We start from the raw sequence: 20,320 nt of genomic DNA, 5'->3' as shown, positions 1-20,320 counted from the left end.
TTTCAGAGGCATTATGACAAAGGACACAGGTATCTGAGGAATTTAGAGTATTGCATCCTTTTTTGGAAAGATTTGTGAGAGTAAGAATTTTGTCTTCCATTTTATATAACTTTAGATCTAAAAAATGTTTTGATTTAACTAAAAGGGCAAGTACATTTCCAATAAATATATAAAAAAATATCTTCACCTACCAACTCTTATCTTTAATGATGTTGTGCATGAAACTTTTGGTATAAAAAAAATTATATCTTTACTAAGTAACTTGTCTAAAATAAAGATTATAAACCCTTTGCCATATATATATATTTACTATTTAAGTAACTTGCTTAAAAAGATAATTACTTATAAACTATGTCAATAATAACTAAATTATTAAAAAATTCGGATAAATTTTTAATCAAATTTGAATCAAACTTATTTACTTAAATGATTAATCACCCACCTCCGAGTTATTCTTATAAATAACAACAACCATTTGCCATATAATATATATATATATATATATCTTTTTACTATTTAAATAACTTGCCTAAAAAATAATTAGTTATAAACTATACCAATTATGACTAAATTATTAAAAGATATATGGTTGGCCAACTCAATTATGACTATTTAAGTAACTCGCTTGTTTTTCATAAGATTTTGTTTTGTTTGCTCTCATTTATCGGTTTTTAATAAATCAGTGGTTTATCCATTTTTGTTAAAAAAAATTAAAAAAATTGGATAAACTTTTAATCAAATTTGAATCAATGTTATTTCCTTAAATGATTAATCATAATCCCCAACCCGCCAAATTATTCTTATAAATGATAACAACCCTTTACCATATAATATATATATACTATTTAAGCAATTTGCTTAAAAAGATAATTAGTTATAACAGTATTAACTAAATTATTAAAAAAAGTTGGATAAACGTTTAATCAAATTTGAATCAATGTTATTTCCTTAAAGGATTAATTATAGTGCTCCACCTCTCAAGTCCCAAGTTATTCTTGTAAATAGTAACATGCTTTCTTATTAAAAAAAAATATATATATCACAGTGCAACCTCCACCCCTAATAACGAAGAGTAAAAGATGATTAAGGTACGTATTCCCCTCTTTATTATCAATTAAAATTTCTTATATACCATAATCTCCATCTCCATAGACTTGAAAGTAAACAAATCTTTGGATTATTTTATTTAGTGTTGTGTATTTATTCTGTCATTTTTTTTAGTGTCCTTTGTTTAGTTTTTCTTCTGCAACAACCGCATCTTTAACCAAAATTGTGCTTCTACTTCCTCAATACTCTACAAAACAGCTAATTTGGTTCTTACTTGGATTTCAGCAGACTCGGAGTCCCACCAGCAGGAAGCCACAGAGGACATTCAAAAGATCAAGCGCTCCTTAAGCTTCCTGAGCTCTAGATCTTCGGACCACACCGGCAATATGGCGCCCAGCACTAGTCAGGAGTGATCCGTATCTTTCTTTTCTGAGCAGGCCTGTGTCTCCAGACGGTTGACTTCGCCGGCTTCCGATTTTTATCTTGTTGCTTTTTCTTGCTTCTTCTGTTCGCTGTTCTCCTCATCTCTGGTGAGGATTACAGTTCTTTACTTTGTTCGTTCTTCTTTGTCATTTCTGTTTTTTGTACTCTGTACTTTGCTACTTCTTTCTTTTAATAAATTGTGGTTTATCCACCTTATTCAAAAAAATAAAATAAAATAAAATAAAATAAATCTTCAAATTCAATAGTAGAGCCTCACCAATCTTTCTCATCAATCTTGTATTGGGTATGTGAAGCCCTGATAGTGTGACACTCTCTGAGCCTAAGGGCGTACAAGGGTAATTTATATCTGATTAACATATTATAATTTGAAAATTTTATAAATTGCATCCGGATAAGATTTATATCAGTTTAGGATCTGAATGAGTTTACGATCCAAATAGAACTAGGATTTTACCCCCTTTGTTTTCTCTTTTCGATCATCGGTGGAAATACGATTCCGAACACCTTGAAGAAGATCAAAGATTAATTCTTTTCCTCTATATCCCTCGCGGTTTTACTGACTCACAAGAGCACAGTGATTTTCCACTGGGCTGAATGCAAAACTCTACATGTTGATAGTTTACCAAGATCTACATGTTCTCAGTTTACTGGACACCATTGGCATTCAAAGGATTCTCCTGATCATGTAATCATTAGAATTAAATTAAGAGTTGCTTTTGTTGCCCTTGCCTTTTTGTAGTGTTCTCAGATTACTCCATAAAGTTTCTTTTCCCTTCCATATGGATGGTTCTTTAATCTTGTATGTTGTTCATTCATTTAAATGTTGTTGTTTCTTGATATGTAGCTTTGTTGGATTCTCATGCTTATGCAGTATTAATTTGTAACTTAAAAGCTATTAATACCTACCTTGTTGAATGTCACATAGTAACGGAGTCTTATTTTACAGACAGCTTTTACCTAGAGCAAAAGATCAGCAAGGTACCTATTCTCTGCTTTATTCTTATTTTTACATTCCAAATCATCTCATTTTTTTTTTTCATGTTAGTTTTCACCCTTGTTTTTTTTTTAAATCATGATCTACTTCTTCTCAAGCTTGAAAGAAAACAAATCTTCAGATTTAAGTATGGAACCTCATCAATCTTGAACAAAAAAAAAATGGTACTTTCCCTCTTTGTCTCTGTTACACGAGCACATTTTTTTTTTTTTAAATAGTGACAAAAGTTTGTCGCTACATAACATGTCAGTTAGTTGCGAAATCACTTGTGAGTTAATTTTTCTAATAAAAATTGGAACCCTCACCGCTCCACATACCATACGAAAATCTTTCGCTGAGTTTAATATTTTTTGTTCAATAACAGGTGCCCGAAGAGGATCCTAATCAAATAGCACGACGAGCTCGTGCGGGCGGCTATGAATGGCCAAGCATCAAACAATGATAACACTAAGACTGATCAAATCGCTGAAGAAAAAGTTGTTGTTCCTTCTGACCCGGCTCCTGTGAACAATGAAAACCAATTAAATGAAGACGAGCAGATAACGTCAAGGTGGTCTAGTCTTAGAAGACTTTTTCTTTATATTTAAAAAAAAAAAAAGTGTTTTAGGCACATCAACAGAATTAGAACCAGAGAAAATATCCTTTGTTAACTAATTATCAGTAGTTTATATATACATTCAAGTCAATGGTTAATAAATATTATTTCTCTCTCCTCTTTCTCTTTTAAGTCCAATCATTCATATCAATAATAATTATTTTTTTTTAATTAATAGACAACAAACACCCTCATTTAAGAGATAGTAAAAAAAACAGACAGATAAAGAGATGCATCAATTATTTAGAGTCACTGAATTTTAATGACTTAATTAAAAGCAAACTTATAATTTAGTAACTCAAATAGAATTTTTTAAAGTTCAATAATCAAAATAGAAATATCCAAATAATTTAGTGACTATTTATTTGTGTGATTCACCTTTAATAATTTACAAAATAGAAATTTTCATATGAAAATATTATCAATCTTTTTGAGAAAAAAATCCATAACAAGGTTGTGTGAGGTCCAAGTCCAAGCACCCACCAAATTAGCACATTCCTACCTAAACAAACGCCTTCCCGCCACCAATCAATAACCGAACCTTGTCCGTTTCTTCCTCCCCTTCCAACCATCCCAAGTAACTCTCCTTTTCCCTCATTCAAAACTAGAGAGAGAAATCTCCTTCCAAACCAGAGCTCCTCTGCTCTCCCCTCTCCTCCTTCCTCCCCTCAACCATGGCCTAGACTTCTCCTCCCATCCCTTCTCTATCCCCAAACTCCCCTCTCCTTTTGGCGTACAGGAGAACATCATCTCTGAAACCTTTTGTGTTTTCCTGTACGCCATGAAATCCTCCACCTTCTTCTTCTCATTCTTCTTTACCTTTCTTTTCTTCTCCTTCATTAATGGTTTCAAGCCTTCTGATTCCATTCTTCTAAGCTGTGGCTCACCAAACAATGCTGCAGATGCCGACGGCAGAGCATGGTCCGGTGAGTCGTCTTTAACCGACAAAATTCTCACCTCTGCTAACTCAACCTCCGCCACCGCACTCTTCCAAGATCCTTCACTTCCATCACCAGTACCTTATATGACTGGAAGAGTATTCAGCGCAAATGCCACCTACAATTTTCCCGTGTCGAAAACCGGTCGGCATTGGATTCGTCTTTACTTTTATCCTGCATCTTACAATAATCTCAACCCCGATGATGCGTTCTTCTCCGTCACCACACCTGATGGTCTTACCTTCTTGAAGAATTTTAGCACGGCGTTGACGGCAAAGGCGCTTACACAAGCCTACATTATTAAGGAATTCTCTGTTGCATCATCAGCAGATGGCATCTTGAGTCTTGTCTTCTCACCGGATACTAATCACCGTAACTCATATGCTTTCATTAATGGAATTGAGATAATCTCAATGCCTGATGTGTTCAGTGAACCAGTGAATATGGTTGGTTATTCTGACCAAACCATTGAAGTTGGTGTCTCTGCAATGCAAACTATGTACCGGTTGAACGTTGGTGGGCAGTATATTCCGGCGACCAATGACTCTGAGCTCAGCCGTATATGGTACGATGATTCACCGTATTTATATGGTGCCGCTCTTGGTGTGACAACTTCGGCTGATAAGGGGCTGAATATAGAATATCCATCAAGCTTGCCGGAGTATATTGCTCCGGTGAGCGTTTACCAGACAGCAAGGTCCATGGGACCAGACCCAGAGATCAACAAAAACTTCAATCTCACTTGGGTTTTTCAAGTAGACGGGAACTTCACTTATGTTGTGAGACTCCATTTCTGTGAGATAGTAATGCAGAAAGTGAACCAGAGAGTTTTCGACATATATTTGAATAACCAGACAGCGGAGACAGCGGCAGATGTTATTGCTTGGACTTCAGCGGAAGGTGTGCCGATATATAAAGACTATGCAGTGTTTGTCAGTGATACTGATGGAGATGATGAGATGTGGGTGGCGCTGCACCCGAATGTGGCGGCGAGGCCGGAGTACATGAACTCAATACTAAATGGATTGGAGGTGTTCAAGATGAGTACTAATGATGGAAATTTAGCAGGACCGAATCCGGAGCCGTCCTCAATGATGATGGAGGATGAGTTAGATTCTCCAGCTAGCTTTGCAGGTAAATCCAGCAAGAAGGCCACTGTTATTGGTGGCGCAGCTGGTGGTGCTGCTGCTGCCGGGTTGTTCTTTGCAGTTTGTATTGTTGTGTATCGAAGAAAAAGGAAGGTCGAAAGAGCTGGATCTGATGGAGCCTCCGGTTGGCTACCACTTTATGGCAATTCTCATACATCTGCAAGTAAGTCTACCATCTCCGGCAGAAGCAATGCCAGTAGCCACCTATCTAGTCTTGCTGCAGCCGGCCTCTGCCGGCATTTCTCATTGCCGGAGATCAAGCACGGCACGAGGAACTTCGATGAATCCCTTGTCATCGGGGTTGGAGGCTTTGGTAAAGTTTACAAAGGAGTTGTCGATGGCTCAACAAAGGTGGCCATCAAAAGATCCAACCCTCAATCTGAGCAAGGTGTGCATGAGTTTCAGACAGAGATTGAAATGCTATCAAAGCTAAGGCACAAGCATTTGGTGTCCTTGATTGGATACTGTGAAGAAGATGATGAGATGATCTTGGTTTATGACTACATGGCTTATGGAACACTGAGGGAACACTTGTATAAAACTAATAAGCCTCCATTGTCTTGGAAGCAGAGGTTGGAGATTTGCATTGGAGCTGCAAGAGGTCTGCATTACCTGCACACAGGAGCAAAATACACCATAATTCACAGAGATGTCAAGACGACGAACATTCTCTTAGATGAGAACTTTGTAGCGAAAGTGTCGGATTTTGGCTTATCAAAAACGGGACCAATGATGAACCAGACACATGTGAGCACGGTTGTGAAGGGGAGTTTTGGGTATTTGGATCCTGAGTACTTCAGAAGACAGCAACTCACAGACAAGTCTGATGTTTACTCTTTTGGTGTGGTTCTTTTCGAAGTTTTATGTGCTCGGCCAGCGCTTAATCCAAGCTTATCCAAGGAACAAGTGAGTCTTGCAGATTGGGCAATGTCGAACCAAAGGAAAGGTACTCTAGGTGACATAATTGATCCAGCACTGAAAGGAAAGATAAACCCAGAGTGTTTGAAGAAGTATGCAGAGACTGCAGAGAAGTGTTTGTCTGATTCTAGTGTCGAGAGGCCAACAATGGGGGATGTGTTGTGGAATCTAGAGTTTGCATTGCAGTTACAAGAGGCAGCTGACAGCGGGAAGCCAGTGGACATGGATATCTCTGAGAACCCTGCTGGTTCAGGCCATGGCCGGAAAGGAAGTCACACTCTCAATGGAAGCATTGGAGCAGGGAGTGAGGTGAGTGGTGAATCAGATGAGAGCTCCAATGAAGTATTTTCTCAGCTCGTTAATCCTAGAGGACGGTAACAACCAGTCTTGTTTTGTTCTTGGGGATCTCTATCAATAAAGCCATCTCTTATTTGATCTTCAGAGGATGTTCCTTTTTTTTTCTGTTATTCTTGTCTTTCTAAAGTCTTTAATTTGACTTACTAATGTATATAGGCAGGCCATTGAATCTGATAACAAAAGTTTTCTATACTGAAGAGTTCAATCAGATTTCTGTTGCACTTGGTTTTGCCTGATAATTCTTTTTCTTTTGTATATCTGTTGAAGGGTTCAACTGACAAAAGAAGGTTACTAAAAAAACATGGTTAAATTAACAACAAAAACTTGCTTTCATTTAGGAGTCTTCATCTGGATAGATGACAAAAGTTCTTATAAAACCAAGTTGCTCATCATCATCTCTTTGAGATTTCTCGGTCTTGATTTCCTTGCAAAAATGGATTAACTGGCAAAAATGGCACAACAAACAAAGAAAAACAAGAACTCACTAGGCAAGAAACACTTTGTAACAAGCTCACAGTTTTTTTCACCCATGAGCTTGACGAGATCATATCATACAATACACTAAGAAAATTTATGTTTATTTTTAGGAGGTTAGATTGTATATTGTTAGAACATAATTGTTTTAATATAATTAGAATATTCTTGACTATAGTTTACTAACACAAGTAGAATACTTATATATAAATATGTCTATACTCTTATGCTATAATATAACAATCAATGAAATACCTACTCAATACAATTCTCTTCATCGAAAAATGAAATCTTTTTAAACTGCTGCCTCCATTCAATATCCATACTTCTTGCTGCATATAAATAAACTGTTATAACCCAGTCTGTTACTGTAGCAACTTTATAAAGTCCAACACTGTAGCACGGTACTGTAGCAGCCCGAAAAATGGTTTCTTTTGAAAGGCCTCAGTCTTTGTCTTCCATTTCCCATTTCTTGCCTTGTTGGAAACCCTAGCCTTCTCATTTTCTTGCTTGTGATGGTAGGTAAGTATATTTTTTTGTTCTCATTTATCTTTATTTTGTGTTCTTGTTCATAACCCTAGAGTAACTTAGGCCTTGTGTTCTTCTTGTTTCCTCTCTTGTTTCCATTAGATTAATAGAAGTAGAGAGGATGAGAAGAGAAGATGGCAAGGTGAGTGGGCTATCCGAATTTCCTTTTTATCTATTTCGACTTTTTCATCATATATTTGCTTGATGTGGTGTCGTTTTGATGTGATCTATTATATTGAAATTTTGGTTAGCTTGTGATGGATTATCGTAATATGTTTGAATGAGAGATTTTCAAGAATTTATTTGATGGTTCTATTGAAGTTCAAGGCTTGTATATGTTGACTCATTATTATTCTAATTGCCAACTCATTGTGTTTTGCATAGCCCACTTGATAATTGTTGTATATTGTTGATGAGGTATGTAAATTGGTCATGTTCTTGACTTGTGTGGAATTCATGGAGTGGAATTTGGGTGATGCATACAAGGTGTTTGATATAATGCTTGTAAGGACAATATGCAAATCATGACCAATTGATTATTAGATATTGATGGTATGAGTTTATGGATTGTTGGAGATGGTACTATGTGTGAGATTTTGTATATTAATGTTAATGACATGGGTATTTATGCTTATAAGAGATGTGTGTGAAATTGTTATTATAGATTGGTGCATTGGTGAAATAAGATATTATTTTCTTTACATCTACTTTGGAAATGGAAAATACTCTTAGAATTGTGAAGAGCGTGTGTTTGTTTATTTATGGATGTAGATTATAAGTCTATGCATGTTGGCAAGTGAAATTTGATTATGTGAGGGAGTTATGTTTATGAAATGAATGTAACAATTGGTCATGATTGTTATATTGTCAATTGGTCATGATTTGCATATTGTCCTTACAAGCATTATATCAAACACCTTGTATGCATCACCCAAATTCCACTCCATGAATTCCACACAAGTCAAGAACATGACCAATTTACATACCTCATCAACAATATACAACAATTATCAAGTGGGCTATGCAAAACACAATGAGTTGGCAATTAGAATAATAATTAGTCAATATATACAAGCCTTGAACTTCAATAGAACCATCAAATAAATTCTTGAAAATCTCTCATTCAAACATATTACGATAATCCATCACAAGCTAACCAAAATTTCAATATAATAGATCACATCAAAACAACACCACATCAAGCAAATATATGATGAAAAAGTCGAAATAGATAAAAAGGAAATTCGGATAGCCCACTCACCTTGCCATCTTCTCTTCTCATCCTCTCTACTTCTATTAATCTAATGGAAACAAGAGAGGAAACAAGAAGAACACAAGGCCTAAGTTACTCTAGGGTTATGAACAAGAACACAAAATGAAGATAAATGAGAACAAAAAAATATACTTACCTACCATCACAAGCAAGAAAATGAGAAGGCTAGGGTTTCCAACAAGGCAAGAAATGGGAAATGGAAGACAAAGACTGAGGCTTTTCAAAAGAAACCATTTTTCGGGCTGCTACAGTAACGTACTGCAGTGTTGGGCTTTATAAAGTTGCTACAGTAACAGACTGATTCAACAAATTACCATAGTTTTGGTTTTCAGAGGAATTGGGGCAAACATGTGATTGATCTGCCCTCTAGATTTCTAATTCTACTTCTACTTATATCAACCAATCTCAAGCACATTGCTATAAGAAATTTTTACTCAAAACTCTCATACTATATTATATCAATCAATGAAATACTTATTCACTACTATTCATCGAAAAATGAAATCTTTTTAAACTGATGCCTCAATTTGATACCCATACTTCTTGCTGCACATAAATAAACCACATTCAACAAATTGCCATAGTTTTGCTTTTCAGAAGAATTACATATGATTGATATTCTCTCTATATTTCTAAATCTTCTTCTACTTATATCAACCAATCTCAAGCACATTGCTATAAGAAATTGTTAGTCAAAACCCTCATACTATATTATATCAATCAATGAAATACTTATTCACTACTATTCATCGAAAAATGAAATCTTTTTAAACTGCTGCCTCAATTCAATACCCATACTTCTTGCTGCATATAAATAAACCACATTCAACAAATTGCCATAGTTTTGCTTTTCAGAAGAATTAGGGCAAACATGTGATTGCTATTCTCTCTACATTTCTAAATCTTCTTCTACTCATGTCAAAAAATCTCAAGCGCATTGCTACAAGAAATTGTTAGTCAAAATATCAACAATCTAGGGTTTTTTCATCATATCTCAAACACATCAAAAATTAAAGCTTTTGCATAATTAACCACAATTAATAACATCAATTTTGTGAAAAACCAATAATCATATCAACAATTATGATGAAATCAAAGGAAGAAATATGAGAAGACAACAAAACATCAAAACAGAGAAAATATGGAGTAGGGATTCAAGAATTCAACCGGCCAATCAATGACCATCACTTGCTCATATCAACCATCTATTTAGGGTTTTCAGATAAAAAAAATGGCGAGAAAAAAGAGATCAAAGCTCACCGGAAGCCGGAGATGGAAGTGGCGACCACTGAGATGAAGATTGGAGAAATCCTCCTGCCATGGAGCTTAGCTTGTTTCCTGAGAATGCGAGGGAAAGTGTTCTGATTTCCCTCGTTATTTGATTTTTTATTTTATAAATGATTTAATTAGTTAATGTTTTTTATAATAAGCACAAAATATCTATAATTTCTCTATTAATTTGTATTCCTATGTATAATTAATTTAAAAAAAATTAAAAAATTAAAAAAAAAAAATTGGTTTAATTTGTTTAACTATTTTTTTAAAAAAAAGTAGACAACAAGTCTCTTTTTATTTAGATATGTTCAAAGAGTTTGGAGTTAATGTTTTTATAATAAACATTAGAATATCTATAATTTCTCCATTAATTTTTATTCCTGTGTATGATTATTTTAAAAAATTTTTAAAAATTTTGGTTTAAGTTGTTTAACTATGATTCTGGTTTGGGGAAGTCTTCTTTGTTTTGCCCCTGTTTTATTTAGTATTTTTATTTTGTTTTTCAGATGTTATAATACATCTAGTGATATGATGCTGATAACTTTTGTTCCCACTCTGTTGTCTAGTGGGATGTTTTGTACTTTTTTTTAGTTTAATGGAAGTAGTTTATCCATTTTTTCATAAAAAAAAAATTTCTTTAACTATTTTTTTTTTAAATAGACAGCAAGTGCCCTTTTAAGGGATATGCACAAGGAGTTTGGAGTTTAATTATATCGATAATAACCAAAGAGTTGGCATTTTATTTTATTTTTTCTAAATAAAAAACCTAAAAATTGAATTAAATAGTAATTTTGATTGAAGGTTTGGTTTAAATTGTTTTATAATGAAAATTAACCCTCCAACAAAACAAAATGAGAGATTTTCTTAACATTAGTAAACAAAATTTGTTGGAATAAATAGAAAAAATAAAAAAGAAAATTATATAAATTATTAAAAATTTTGGAAAAGCCAAAAACAAACGGTGAGAAGTTAAATGTATCCACACCAAAAAGCAAGGGTTTAAAGACTAAATATAAATTTTAATTTTTAAAAAATATTTAGTTCATTGAAATTTAGCATGCCTTATGTTTTAAGCTTAATATTAATTACAATATATCAAGAGGAAGAGACCAACTCATGTGTTTTGAACAGAAAAGTGTATTATTATTATTATTATTATTATTATACTATTATTATTATTTTAACTAACTTTATTAATTACAGCAGAACAACCCTTTTGAACTGAGGTACCAGTGAAAAGTAAAAAGCACAGTATGTTAATATGAGCCGTAGATCATAATCGTTCAGTAATTGAATTAATCATAACCGTCACCAGATATCTTGATTGAACATTATTGAGGATACTGTACCCATTTGTTTCTCTATCTCATTCTCTACTGCTTTAGGCCTTGAAGCACAATCTTGAATTTCCAGCCCAATTAAGGCCCATTAACATCTTTTTTTTTTTTGTGAGATGGATCACCAAAAAGAAGAATCCATCCATTAAACCTTAATAACTTCATCCTTCGTACCCTGAAAGAGATTTGACAGCAAATGGCCAAATAAAAATAATCCACGTGTCAAATCAAGAACAACATCAACAACGGTGTGGGACCCACACTGGCGCAAACATAGAAACATCAGTCCATCAATCAAAGTTATGAGAGAAAAACAAGCGAATCTCCCCCGTGTGTGTCTCTGTGTGTGTACGTGTCCCATGACACATCGACATGTCGACACGTCAGCGACATCGAAAGCGACATCCCAATCCCACACTGCCACCGTGTCCCCCATCCGACGTGCCACGCTGTTCAATCTCCCACGCTGACGTGTCAGACAAGTCTCACTCGCTTGACAAGTTGACAGCGACCTCTCTTCTGTATCTGTCCTTCACCCGAAAACCTGACCCACAAATGGGACCCTTCCTTTACCACCACGATCGTACGGTCCGGATGCTGCGGTCGGGTCCCAGTCTCTGGTCCTTTTTTTTTTTCCATGTCCAGATGCGCGCGCGAAAAGCGGGGGAGCGTGAATGTGAATGTGAATGTGCGAGTGAAGGTGAGATCACGGCGCCGGGGCCCACCTTTTTCCTAAAGTATCCCTGGATTTATTCCGTTACTATTCGGACACTGAAAGTTGACCCTCTAATCTGACCTCTCCCTCACTAGTGCACTTCACTGTTCTGCCTTCCCATGTATAGCAAGATTCTCTCATGAAAAATTCTATTTTTGCAATTTTCTTTAATTTACCTTTTTTTTTTCCAATGTTTTGATATACATTAGCCCAGCGGTAAATTACTGTATAATGTGATTGAGAGGTCTCGAATTTGAGTCTCCTAACTCGTATTGCACTTGGTCCCTGCGAGAGTTTGTGTGAATAATACTTCTTTTCCTTTCTTCCAAGATTGACATTATAATAAGGGGTTTATCTTTATGTGGTCATTCAAGCCACTGTATATTGGTGCATCTCTGAATTTATCTATTCTTTGATTTGGTGCTTGTCATTTTTTATAAAAAAATTATTGATAAGATAAATGAGATCTTTAAGCTGAAAAACTCTTAATCTATTGGCAATGAGTCTAATATAAATGATGTTCGTGTCGTGCAGTTTAAATCTAAGCTTATAAAGAATAAAGGCATAGGTATATTGAGATAATGATTCCATGCTACAGCGCATGAGAAAATAAAAAATGAGATCTTTAGTAGGTGCCGGAATCAGATGACAAGAAATAGACAAAGTTGTTAAACCTTATAGACATCAATGTTTATTCTGTTTACATATATGGATTGCAGCAACAAATATTGTACTTTGTTATGTGACTCAATGATGGGTGGTTGGTGTTTAATTAGTTGCAAGTCTAAGTCAGTGTTTTGTCTGTGTTGATGAGCTGCAGACACTTTAGTTTCTTCAAACTTGCATTAAATTTAAGAAAAGATGGACCAGAATTGTACAAACAGAATCATTTAGGCTAATTGATTTGCACACTGAATTGTGCTTCAAAACTGAGTGGTTTGCAAGTGTGTTGATTGAATGTGCATTTGTCTGAGATCTCATCCAATCTAGTAAAGTTTGGTCACTTGTCTTTGATGCACTGTGATTTTCCAGACCACAAGATCTTCAATCTGTCTTTCAAGTTTTGCTTTGTTGCAGATCATATACTTTGAGAGTAAATGAAATCTTGAGTGGAAGTCAGATTTGATGTTTGAGAAAATTCCTTCAATTTATTATGGAAAAACAGAAAATTGGGAATCTCAACTTGAACTTATTGATGGCAGGATGAACAGTAACTGAAAGTGAATGAAAAATACAGACATCAAATCAGATGGGAAAAATGTACAGTAATTTAAGGTCACTTGGATGTGAAACTTTGCTGTCATTCAAACTAAATCAAGAATGTCTTATTTTCTGGTCATTTCCTTTTCACTGACAGTGTTGCCCCGGGCATTTCTGATAGCATGTTCAACTTATAGTTCAATTGCAGTTATATTCCAAATATGTGGCACAATCCATATATTTCTATTGAAAACTTGTGATTTGAACAAGAGAACAAAACCTTCCATTCTTTATTCTCAAGATTTATCATTTATACACACAAATTTAAGGCACAAGACAAAAGAAAAGCACAAAAAAAAAAAAGAAACATTGGTTCTAATCTAACAGAAACTTGAACTCATGAGGCTGGTGCTATATGATCAACCTGCTCCGGGTCCTCCGAGAGTGAGAACAACGCCGTGAAGATCATTGCTTGATCGTGCCGCCTGTGTTTTGATGACGCGAACTGGCTTTGCTTGGAGCAAGTGATGACCACGTTCAGGGACGACAAGTGTGGCTGGTTGCGAAGGTCTTACATGAATAGGAACAGCAGCCGCACATTGTTTTGGAACGACGGTGGGGCTTCCCAGAGGTGAGCTTTGAGAATGCACCGGAGGTCTTGGAACCGCAAATCCGGCCACCTGATCAAAAACATCCCATCGATATTATCGAGCTAATTCGTACATATAAGACTGGGTATAATGCACATCAGAGTATCAGAAACACAGTTTTGAATACATACGGGAGCAAACAAGACACCCCGGAAAATTTGTCCATTAACATTGGCAGTCATTAAGTAACCGGAATCAAATGCACCATCTACAACTCCGCGAACTTCTCCTCCAATCTACACCGTGAAATGCATAACAGTGAATACAACAACATGAGGGATTCTTTACAAACATGAATATGTGATACAACTTACCAAAGGGGGGAACACTGGCCTCGCAACCGGCCGCTGATCTGAACCAATGAATTGAGCTTCGCGTTTCATAGGTGGAACAACACGAAGGAATTGTTCTGTCTTTGGATGTCGGGCGGATTCCACATTCAAGAAATTCGTGTCATGCGGTGTGCTTCGCTCCCTCAAGTGATTCAACTTGAAATGAGTGAATTGTCGGGAGGCGGCAATCGATTCATTCGCTCTTTGGGCTGTGTTTAGCTCTTGATCCGATTGAGATGGAGAAGAATGTTGAGAAAGTGACAGAGAATGCTCTTCCTGCTCAGATTCAATCTCCCACACTTTGTTCTCCCCTATTTTTCTTCTCTTTGAATGCAAATTATCTATAACCACCAAATAGTGCATAAGATCATTCAAAATGTTTTTAATAATCTTCAAAACAAAAGAACAATATATAAACTGAGACAAACCTCGTACGAGAGGGCTCTTTGTTTCAACTTCAGCTTCATGAGATCCCTGATTAAGCCCTCCGTTACAAGAAACCATGCTTTTTTGCTGAGATAACAAAATTGAAACATGTTACAACACATTACACTAAAACAAAGAAGCCTTGATTAACATCCAAAACAGCTATCACTCACTGAATTTTCACTAGCTTTCAAAAACTTCTGCTTATCTTGGCTCAAGTGATTGCCGAAAATCTTACACATTGAAATGTTGTACCGACCATTAGGGTGCTCAGACCCCAACTGCAGAATTAGTAACTCATTTAGCGGGCGCTCATCCTCTCCGCACCTGTAAATTGACAACACAATTAAACACATAACCAGTTATTAGAAAGTCCGATAGGTTATTCGGAAACACATACCCTCCGTAAATGGCAATGTCAGTGCCAGTAATAACGGCAGTATGAGAAAACCTCCCTTGTGGTTGCTGCCCACGGATATCAAGCTGAGTCCACGAACAATTAGCCGCATCAAGAACCCAAACATCGCTATAATATTGCTTGTCACCAACTCCACCGATAACATAAACCTATTGAAAGGAATAAAACCATCATTAAAGCACAAATTCAAGGTGCTTATTGTTTAGTTTCATTGTTCTTTTCCTCAAACAACATAGTGAGTACTCACTTTGGTCCCAAAAGTAACAGCTGCATGACCTGCTCTGACACCAGGCGAGGACCCCTGAATCATAAGCTGCACAAAGTAAAAGCCAATAAATTGGTAAATTATGTGATCAAAGTTCCTTTACAAATCACATGATAAGAGCTAGTACGAAGCTAGTATATGCATTATAGCTACAAGATGCTCGATGATGATCATGTTTATAATTGAAGCATGATAATTGAGTAGCAGGCAACACAAAAAGCCGCAAACATCATACCCGTGACCAAGTCATATTCTCCATGTCGAGAACATCAACTTCACCATGATAACGATCACCGCAATCACCCCCGTAAATAAGAAGCTTATTACCAATTGTGACTGCAGTGTGGCTATCTCTTGGGGCCGGAAGTTCACCCTTAACTTGAGGGGAACTCCAAGTCATGCTTTTCAGGTCTAGTATATGAACATCATTCAAGTAATTGCCATCGCCTTCTCCGCTGCCACCAAAAATCACAAGTTTGCCTTCACCGGACACGGTGGTGGTATGGCTCTCTCGCGGCGAAGGCGGCGTGCCCTTGAAATTAGGCCTGCTCCATTCTTTAGTCCTTAAATCCAAAATGTGAAGATCATTCACTTTCTTTGAGCCATTAGTTCCTCCTAAGACAACCATCCGGTGACCGACAAGCGCCGTGCTGTGACTGTCACGGTTGCCGGGTTTCGGCCCGGTTGTAACAAGGGATTTCCATACCATTGTGTCTAGATTCAGAGTAAGAACATCACTAAAATGTAAACCTCCACAACATCCCTGTAAATTTTTGTTCAAAAAAAAAAATCAAATTTCAATCTTGTAAATTCCATCATGTTATATTATAGAGATACAATCATTCACAAGAACACCCAACAATGTTATGACTGCAGAAATAAGTAAATCTAAGTCCATTTTCACAGCAAAATTTGAGGTAGAAAACAAGAACAAAGGAAGAAGGAATTCTTACCCCAAACACATAAACAACACCATCAAAGAAGCAAGAAGAATGCCCCCATCTCTCAGAAGGGTTGAAACCAACCACCTTGGGATACAACCACATTGCCTTCCTCCTCTTCACCTCCTCCAAACCCAAAGAACCCATCTTACAACCCCAAAAAAACAAGCAGGCAAACAAACCAAAAACCAAGTTGTTAACTTTGGTAGGGAAGAAGGCAATCAAAGAACCAGTAGGACAATGAAGAAGGCTAGTGAGACATCATATATGAATGACTGATGGACAAGAAAAGATGGGTGCTTTCATGTCCAATGCACTGTTCCAACCAACAAGGAACAGAGAGAGGATACTGAGAATGACATTATACACACAACAATATTAGCACAAGTATAGGAAATAGCACAACCCACAAAAGAGCACACATAAAACTACCAACTTGAAAGTGAAAGCCAGCCAAAGCCATTGGTAGCTGTGGGCCTCTGAAGAATGAATGAATGAATGAATGAATGAATGAATGAATGTTTAAGTTCTCTCTTAGTAGTGATAGATTGATTTTGTCAAGGATTGTGACTGTTAGAAGAGAGAGTTTAGTATAAGAAGTTACAAGAAATAGATATAAGCTGAGACAGTAGTGTTTGGTTTGTTGATGTGGTGGGGTTCTTGGGGAGTGTGGGGTTGGTGTGTGTGCATGGGTATGTGTGTAGGGGTGCCCCCAAAGCTCTTTTCAATGTCTATCACTCTTTAGTTTAAGTATCCAGTGTTTGAGCCTTCCCTTTTCTTTCCTTTGTCACTTGTCTAACTGAAAATGATGGGAGGTGGGGACATTGGGCTGTGGGATGTGATGGGAGTGTGTGTTTTGGGATTGCAAACCAAACTTCATGCACCCATTAAATCACTTCACCATTTTCACCAACTTCTTGTACTACCACTGCTATTATTATTACTCTCCCTTTTTTTCTTTTTTTTTTTCTTTTTTTCTTATTATTATATATATATGTGTGTGTGTATGCACTTTTACTACCATTTGTAGTTTATCTTCCTCTCTCACTCACCTACTACAAATGTTAAGGAAGTGGAACAAATAATAAAAAAAAAACAAGACCAAAAAAAGAGGAGAGTTGATACACCTATCTATCCTATCATGTATGGAAGATTTTCTCCAAATAATGATTATAAGTTTTTTCTTTTTTAACTTTCTTTGTGATTTACTTATTTATACAAATAATATTATTTTTAATTTAAAAGAGAATTTTTTTTTCTATATTTCAACTTGAAATTTTCAAGCCGTAATAAGCAAGAGATATTAATTATTTTTATAAAGTAATATTGATATGATTACAAATTTGTATGATAAAATTATTTTTTAATTGAAAATATTATATTGCTTTTAAAATTTAATTATAATTTTTTAAGTAATACAATTAAAGAAATATTAAATATTTTTAAAATTTTAATAAATAATTTATAAAATTAATTAATTATTTTTTACTTATATTAATTTTTATGAGGAGTATTAAATAATTAATAATGATAGTAAATAATTGAGGTAATTTTATCATTCAATTTACATGATAACCATAGCTTTAAACTTAAATCAAACAAAACAAATAAAGAGTAAATACAACAATTTTAGTTACAATAAGCTAAACAACAATGATGTACTCCTAAGTTGAAATATAACATTTACACTTACAATGTAATTTCGATTACATGTGATTTCACTTACAGACAACCAAACAACCTCTCAGTGTATATTGTTTCCGTCTTGCATGTTTATTAACGGGTTTAAAATTTGTCCTTTAACAAAAAAAAATCTTATATATGCATATGTCAAGTTGAATAACAAAACCTTCATTAAATTTTTATCAATGAATGAGATTCAATCCTCTAATATCATAATATCATGGTAAATAAAATTGTTTGAAAAATAATATTATGATATCTTTTTTATTACATTATGGTATAGAACATATTTAAAAAAAATACAAAAGTGACATAAAAAAAAAAAAAGATAAAAATGGTGTTTACAAAAACTAGGGCATGTAAAAAAAATAATAATAAATAGGTGGTAAATAAGGGATGAGTTTGTTTGGAAGGGACATTGGGATTGATGGAAGTGAAGGCAGGTGTCTTGTGAGAGTGGTGAGAGTCCCAATATCTAGTAAGCTAAGGAAATGAGAAAGCTTTTAAATGGTATGGATCTCAAGAGAGTTGTGGATGATGTCTCCTCCCAAGATAATAAAAGCCTTTTTGGTTTTGGGGACAATCACTCTCATTTATTTATCTCTTGGTTTTCTCATCCTTCTTTTTTGTTGGATTTTGATATATATATATATATATATATATTTTTTTCTCCTTTACAAACCCACATGATGTTCTTTCTTTCTCCATTCCCCCTCTTTTACATTACAAGGAAATATCCAATTATATTTTATTGATTGGAAAAAAACTATAGTTTCATTTTTTTTAAAACAAAATAATAATGACTAAATAAATAAAATGATGTTTATAAAATACTTCATATGGGACTTTTGACTTGGCCCGTTTTAAAGATTTTATTTGGTTTTTTTATTTATTCATTTAAAATTTTTTATAAAGTATTAAATATTATTTTTAAAAATTTGTTATTTATATTTAATATATTTTTACAAATTTTAATAAATCATATTGAAATACATATTTTATTAAATTATATTTTAGATAAAAATAAATTTTATATATTTTTTTATAAATTTTAAATTACCAATTAAATTTAATCAGCCACATCAATAATTCAAAGTCTATTCGGCTCTCTACATCTATCTTTGTTCTCTCCCGTGTTCATCTCTAGTAATTGGTTTTTCTATTATATTTATGTTTTTACTGTAGTTTGTTTTTGAATTAAATGTGGATAAACCACAATGTAGTTGTTTTTTTAGTTGTTGTTTTCAGTTTTACAATGAACCCATAATTTATCTAATTTTTCAAAAAAAAAAATCAATAATAATAATTGTTAACCCTCATGATCTTTTTAGTTATTCACCTTAACTAATATACATGAATTAATATTATAAAGTCAATCGAAGTTTAATACTAGTAATTCAAAAACATACCAGAAACAAACACTAATAATCAATAAGTATTTCGAGACCATTAAACTAAATTATTAAAATATAATAATAACAATAATATAATAAAATAATTCAAGTGAGTTATATGAACAACATCATCATCATCATCATCGTCATGAAAAACGAGGGTAATCGGACGGTGGAGAAGAGCGGGAGCGGGGGAGTCACGGGATGAGCTGGTCCCTCCCTGCGTGGCTGGCACGGAGGAGAAGAAGCAGTGATGAATGGCGAGCATGAGCCCATTTCTCGGGAGACGAGCTCGAGCGCGCGGGGGAGCGCAGCAGCAGCAGCAGCGTTGGAGTCACGGGGAGCTCGCGGCGGCGCTCGGATCGAGTGTGGATGGATGGATGGCCACGGTGGCATCGGATTCCGTGCACTCATCGTAACTACAAAACCTTCGCTCTCTGTGGGGACCTGCATTTCCATTCATTTCTTTTTTTTTTCTTTATAAATATTATTATTCATGCATGAAATATAGGTATAATACCCGAATGGATTATTCTGCTTTTCTCTTTTTTTCCTCTACTTAGAAATACGCACAATTAATCTCTCTACTCTTGAAAATGACTTAATTTAGTCCCTCTACCCTTAATCTCTTCCCATATAGTTCTTTTACTTTTGAAAATACAGTCATTGACTTATTTTAGAGTAGACACGACTAAGTAGAACCATTCTCAAAAGTAGAGAGACTACTTGGGAACATTTTTGAGTAGAGGGACCAAAAAATAAAAGAGAAAAAAGTAGAATGACCAATTCGTGTATTATATATATATATATATATAAAAATAAATTCGATAAGCGACAGAGTAAAAAAACAAACATGTACAAATACGGGTAGTTATCAGTAAGTAACTCAATGTTACTCATAATATATATATATATATCACATTATTTGTTTAAAAAAATTAAAATTTTAAAAATACACAAATTATTTT

The 20,320-nt window shown here is 34.8% G+C and overlaps 2 protein-coding genes across 2 annotated transcripts; one reads left to right on the top strand and one right to left on the bottom strand.

Moving 5' to 3' along the window:
* The first annotated feature begins 3,548 nt into the window (after positions 1–3,548).
* Positions 3,549–6,520, top strand: LOC120264528 (receptor-like protein kinase ANXUR1). Its single transcript, XM_039272341.1, has one exon. It carries the CDS (start codon positions 3,862–3,864, stop codon positions 6,460–6,462), a length of 2,601 nt encoding a protein of 866 aa, XP_039128275.1. The 5' UTR covers positions 3,549–3,861; the 3' UTR covers positions 6,463–6,520.
* Positions 6,521–13,503: 6,983 nt separating this feature from the next.
* Positions 13,504–16,686, bottom strand: LOC120265918 (rab9 effector protein with kelch motifs-like). The gene is made up of 9 exons (XM_039273872.1): positions 16,288–16,686; positions 15,570–16,097; positions 15,317–15,382; positions 15,052–15,218; positions 14,825–14,978; positions 14,654–14,738; positions 14,208–14,566; positions 14,025–14,129; positions 13,504–13,923 (listed from the first exon to the last, which is right to left on the bottom strand). The coding sequence occupies exons 1-9, from the start codon at positions 16,420–16,422 to the stop codon at positions 13,663–13,665; spliced, it is 1,860 nt and encodes a 619-aa protein (XP_039129806.1). The 5' UTR covers positions 16,423–16,686; the 3' UTR covers positions 13,504–13,662.
* Between the last annotated feature and the right edge of the window lie 3,634 nt (positions 16,687–20,320).

The sequence above is a fragment of the Dioscorea cayenensis genome, chromosome 7 (assembly GCF_009730915.1).
Source record: "Dioscorea cayenensis subsp. rotundata cultivar TDr96_F1 chromosome 7, TDr96_F1_v2_PseudoChromosome.rev07_lg8_w22 25.fasta, whole genome shotgun sequence".
Classification (NCBI taxonomy): Eukaryota; Viridiplantae; Streptophyta; class Magnoliopsida; order Dioscoreales; family Dioscoreaceae; genus Dioscorea; species Dioscorea cayenensis.
This window is presented reverse-complemented; position numbering and strand designations above follow the sequence as displayed.

Coding starts and splice junctions, on each gene's coding strand:
- LOC120264528 (XM_039272341.1), top strand. CDS start 3,862: ATGAAATCCTCCACCTTCTTCTTCTCATTCTTCTTTACCTTTCTTTTC.
- LOC120265918 (XM_039273872.1), bottom strand. CDS start 16,422: ATGGGTTCTTTGGGTTTGGAGGAGGTGAAGAGGAGGAAGGCAATGTGG. Junction 16,098..16,287: donor GTGTTGTTTATGTGTTTGGG/GTAAGAATTCCT, acceptor AAAAATTTACAG/GGATGTTGTGGAGGTTTACA. Junction 15,219..15,316: donor CTGTTACTTTTGGGACCAAA/GTGAGTACTCAC, acceptor TCCTTTCAATAG/GTTTATGTTATCGGTGGAGT.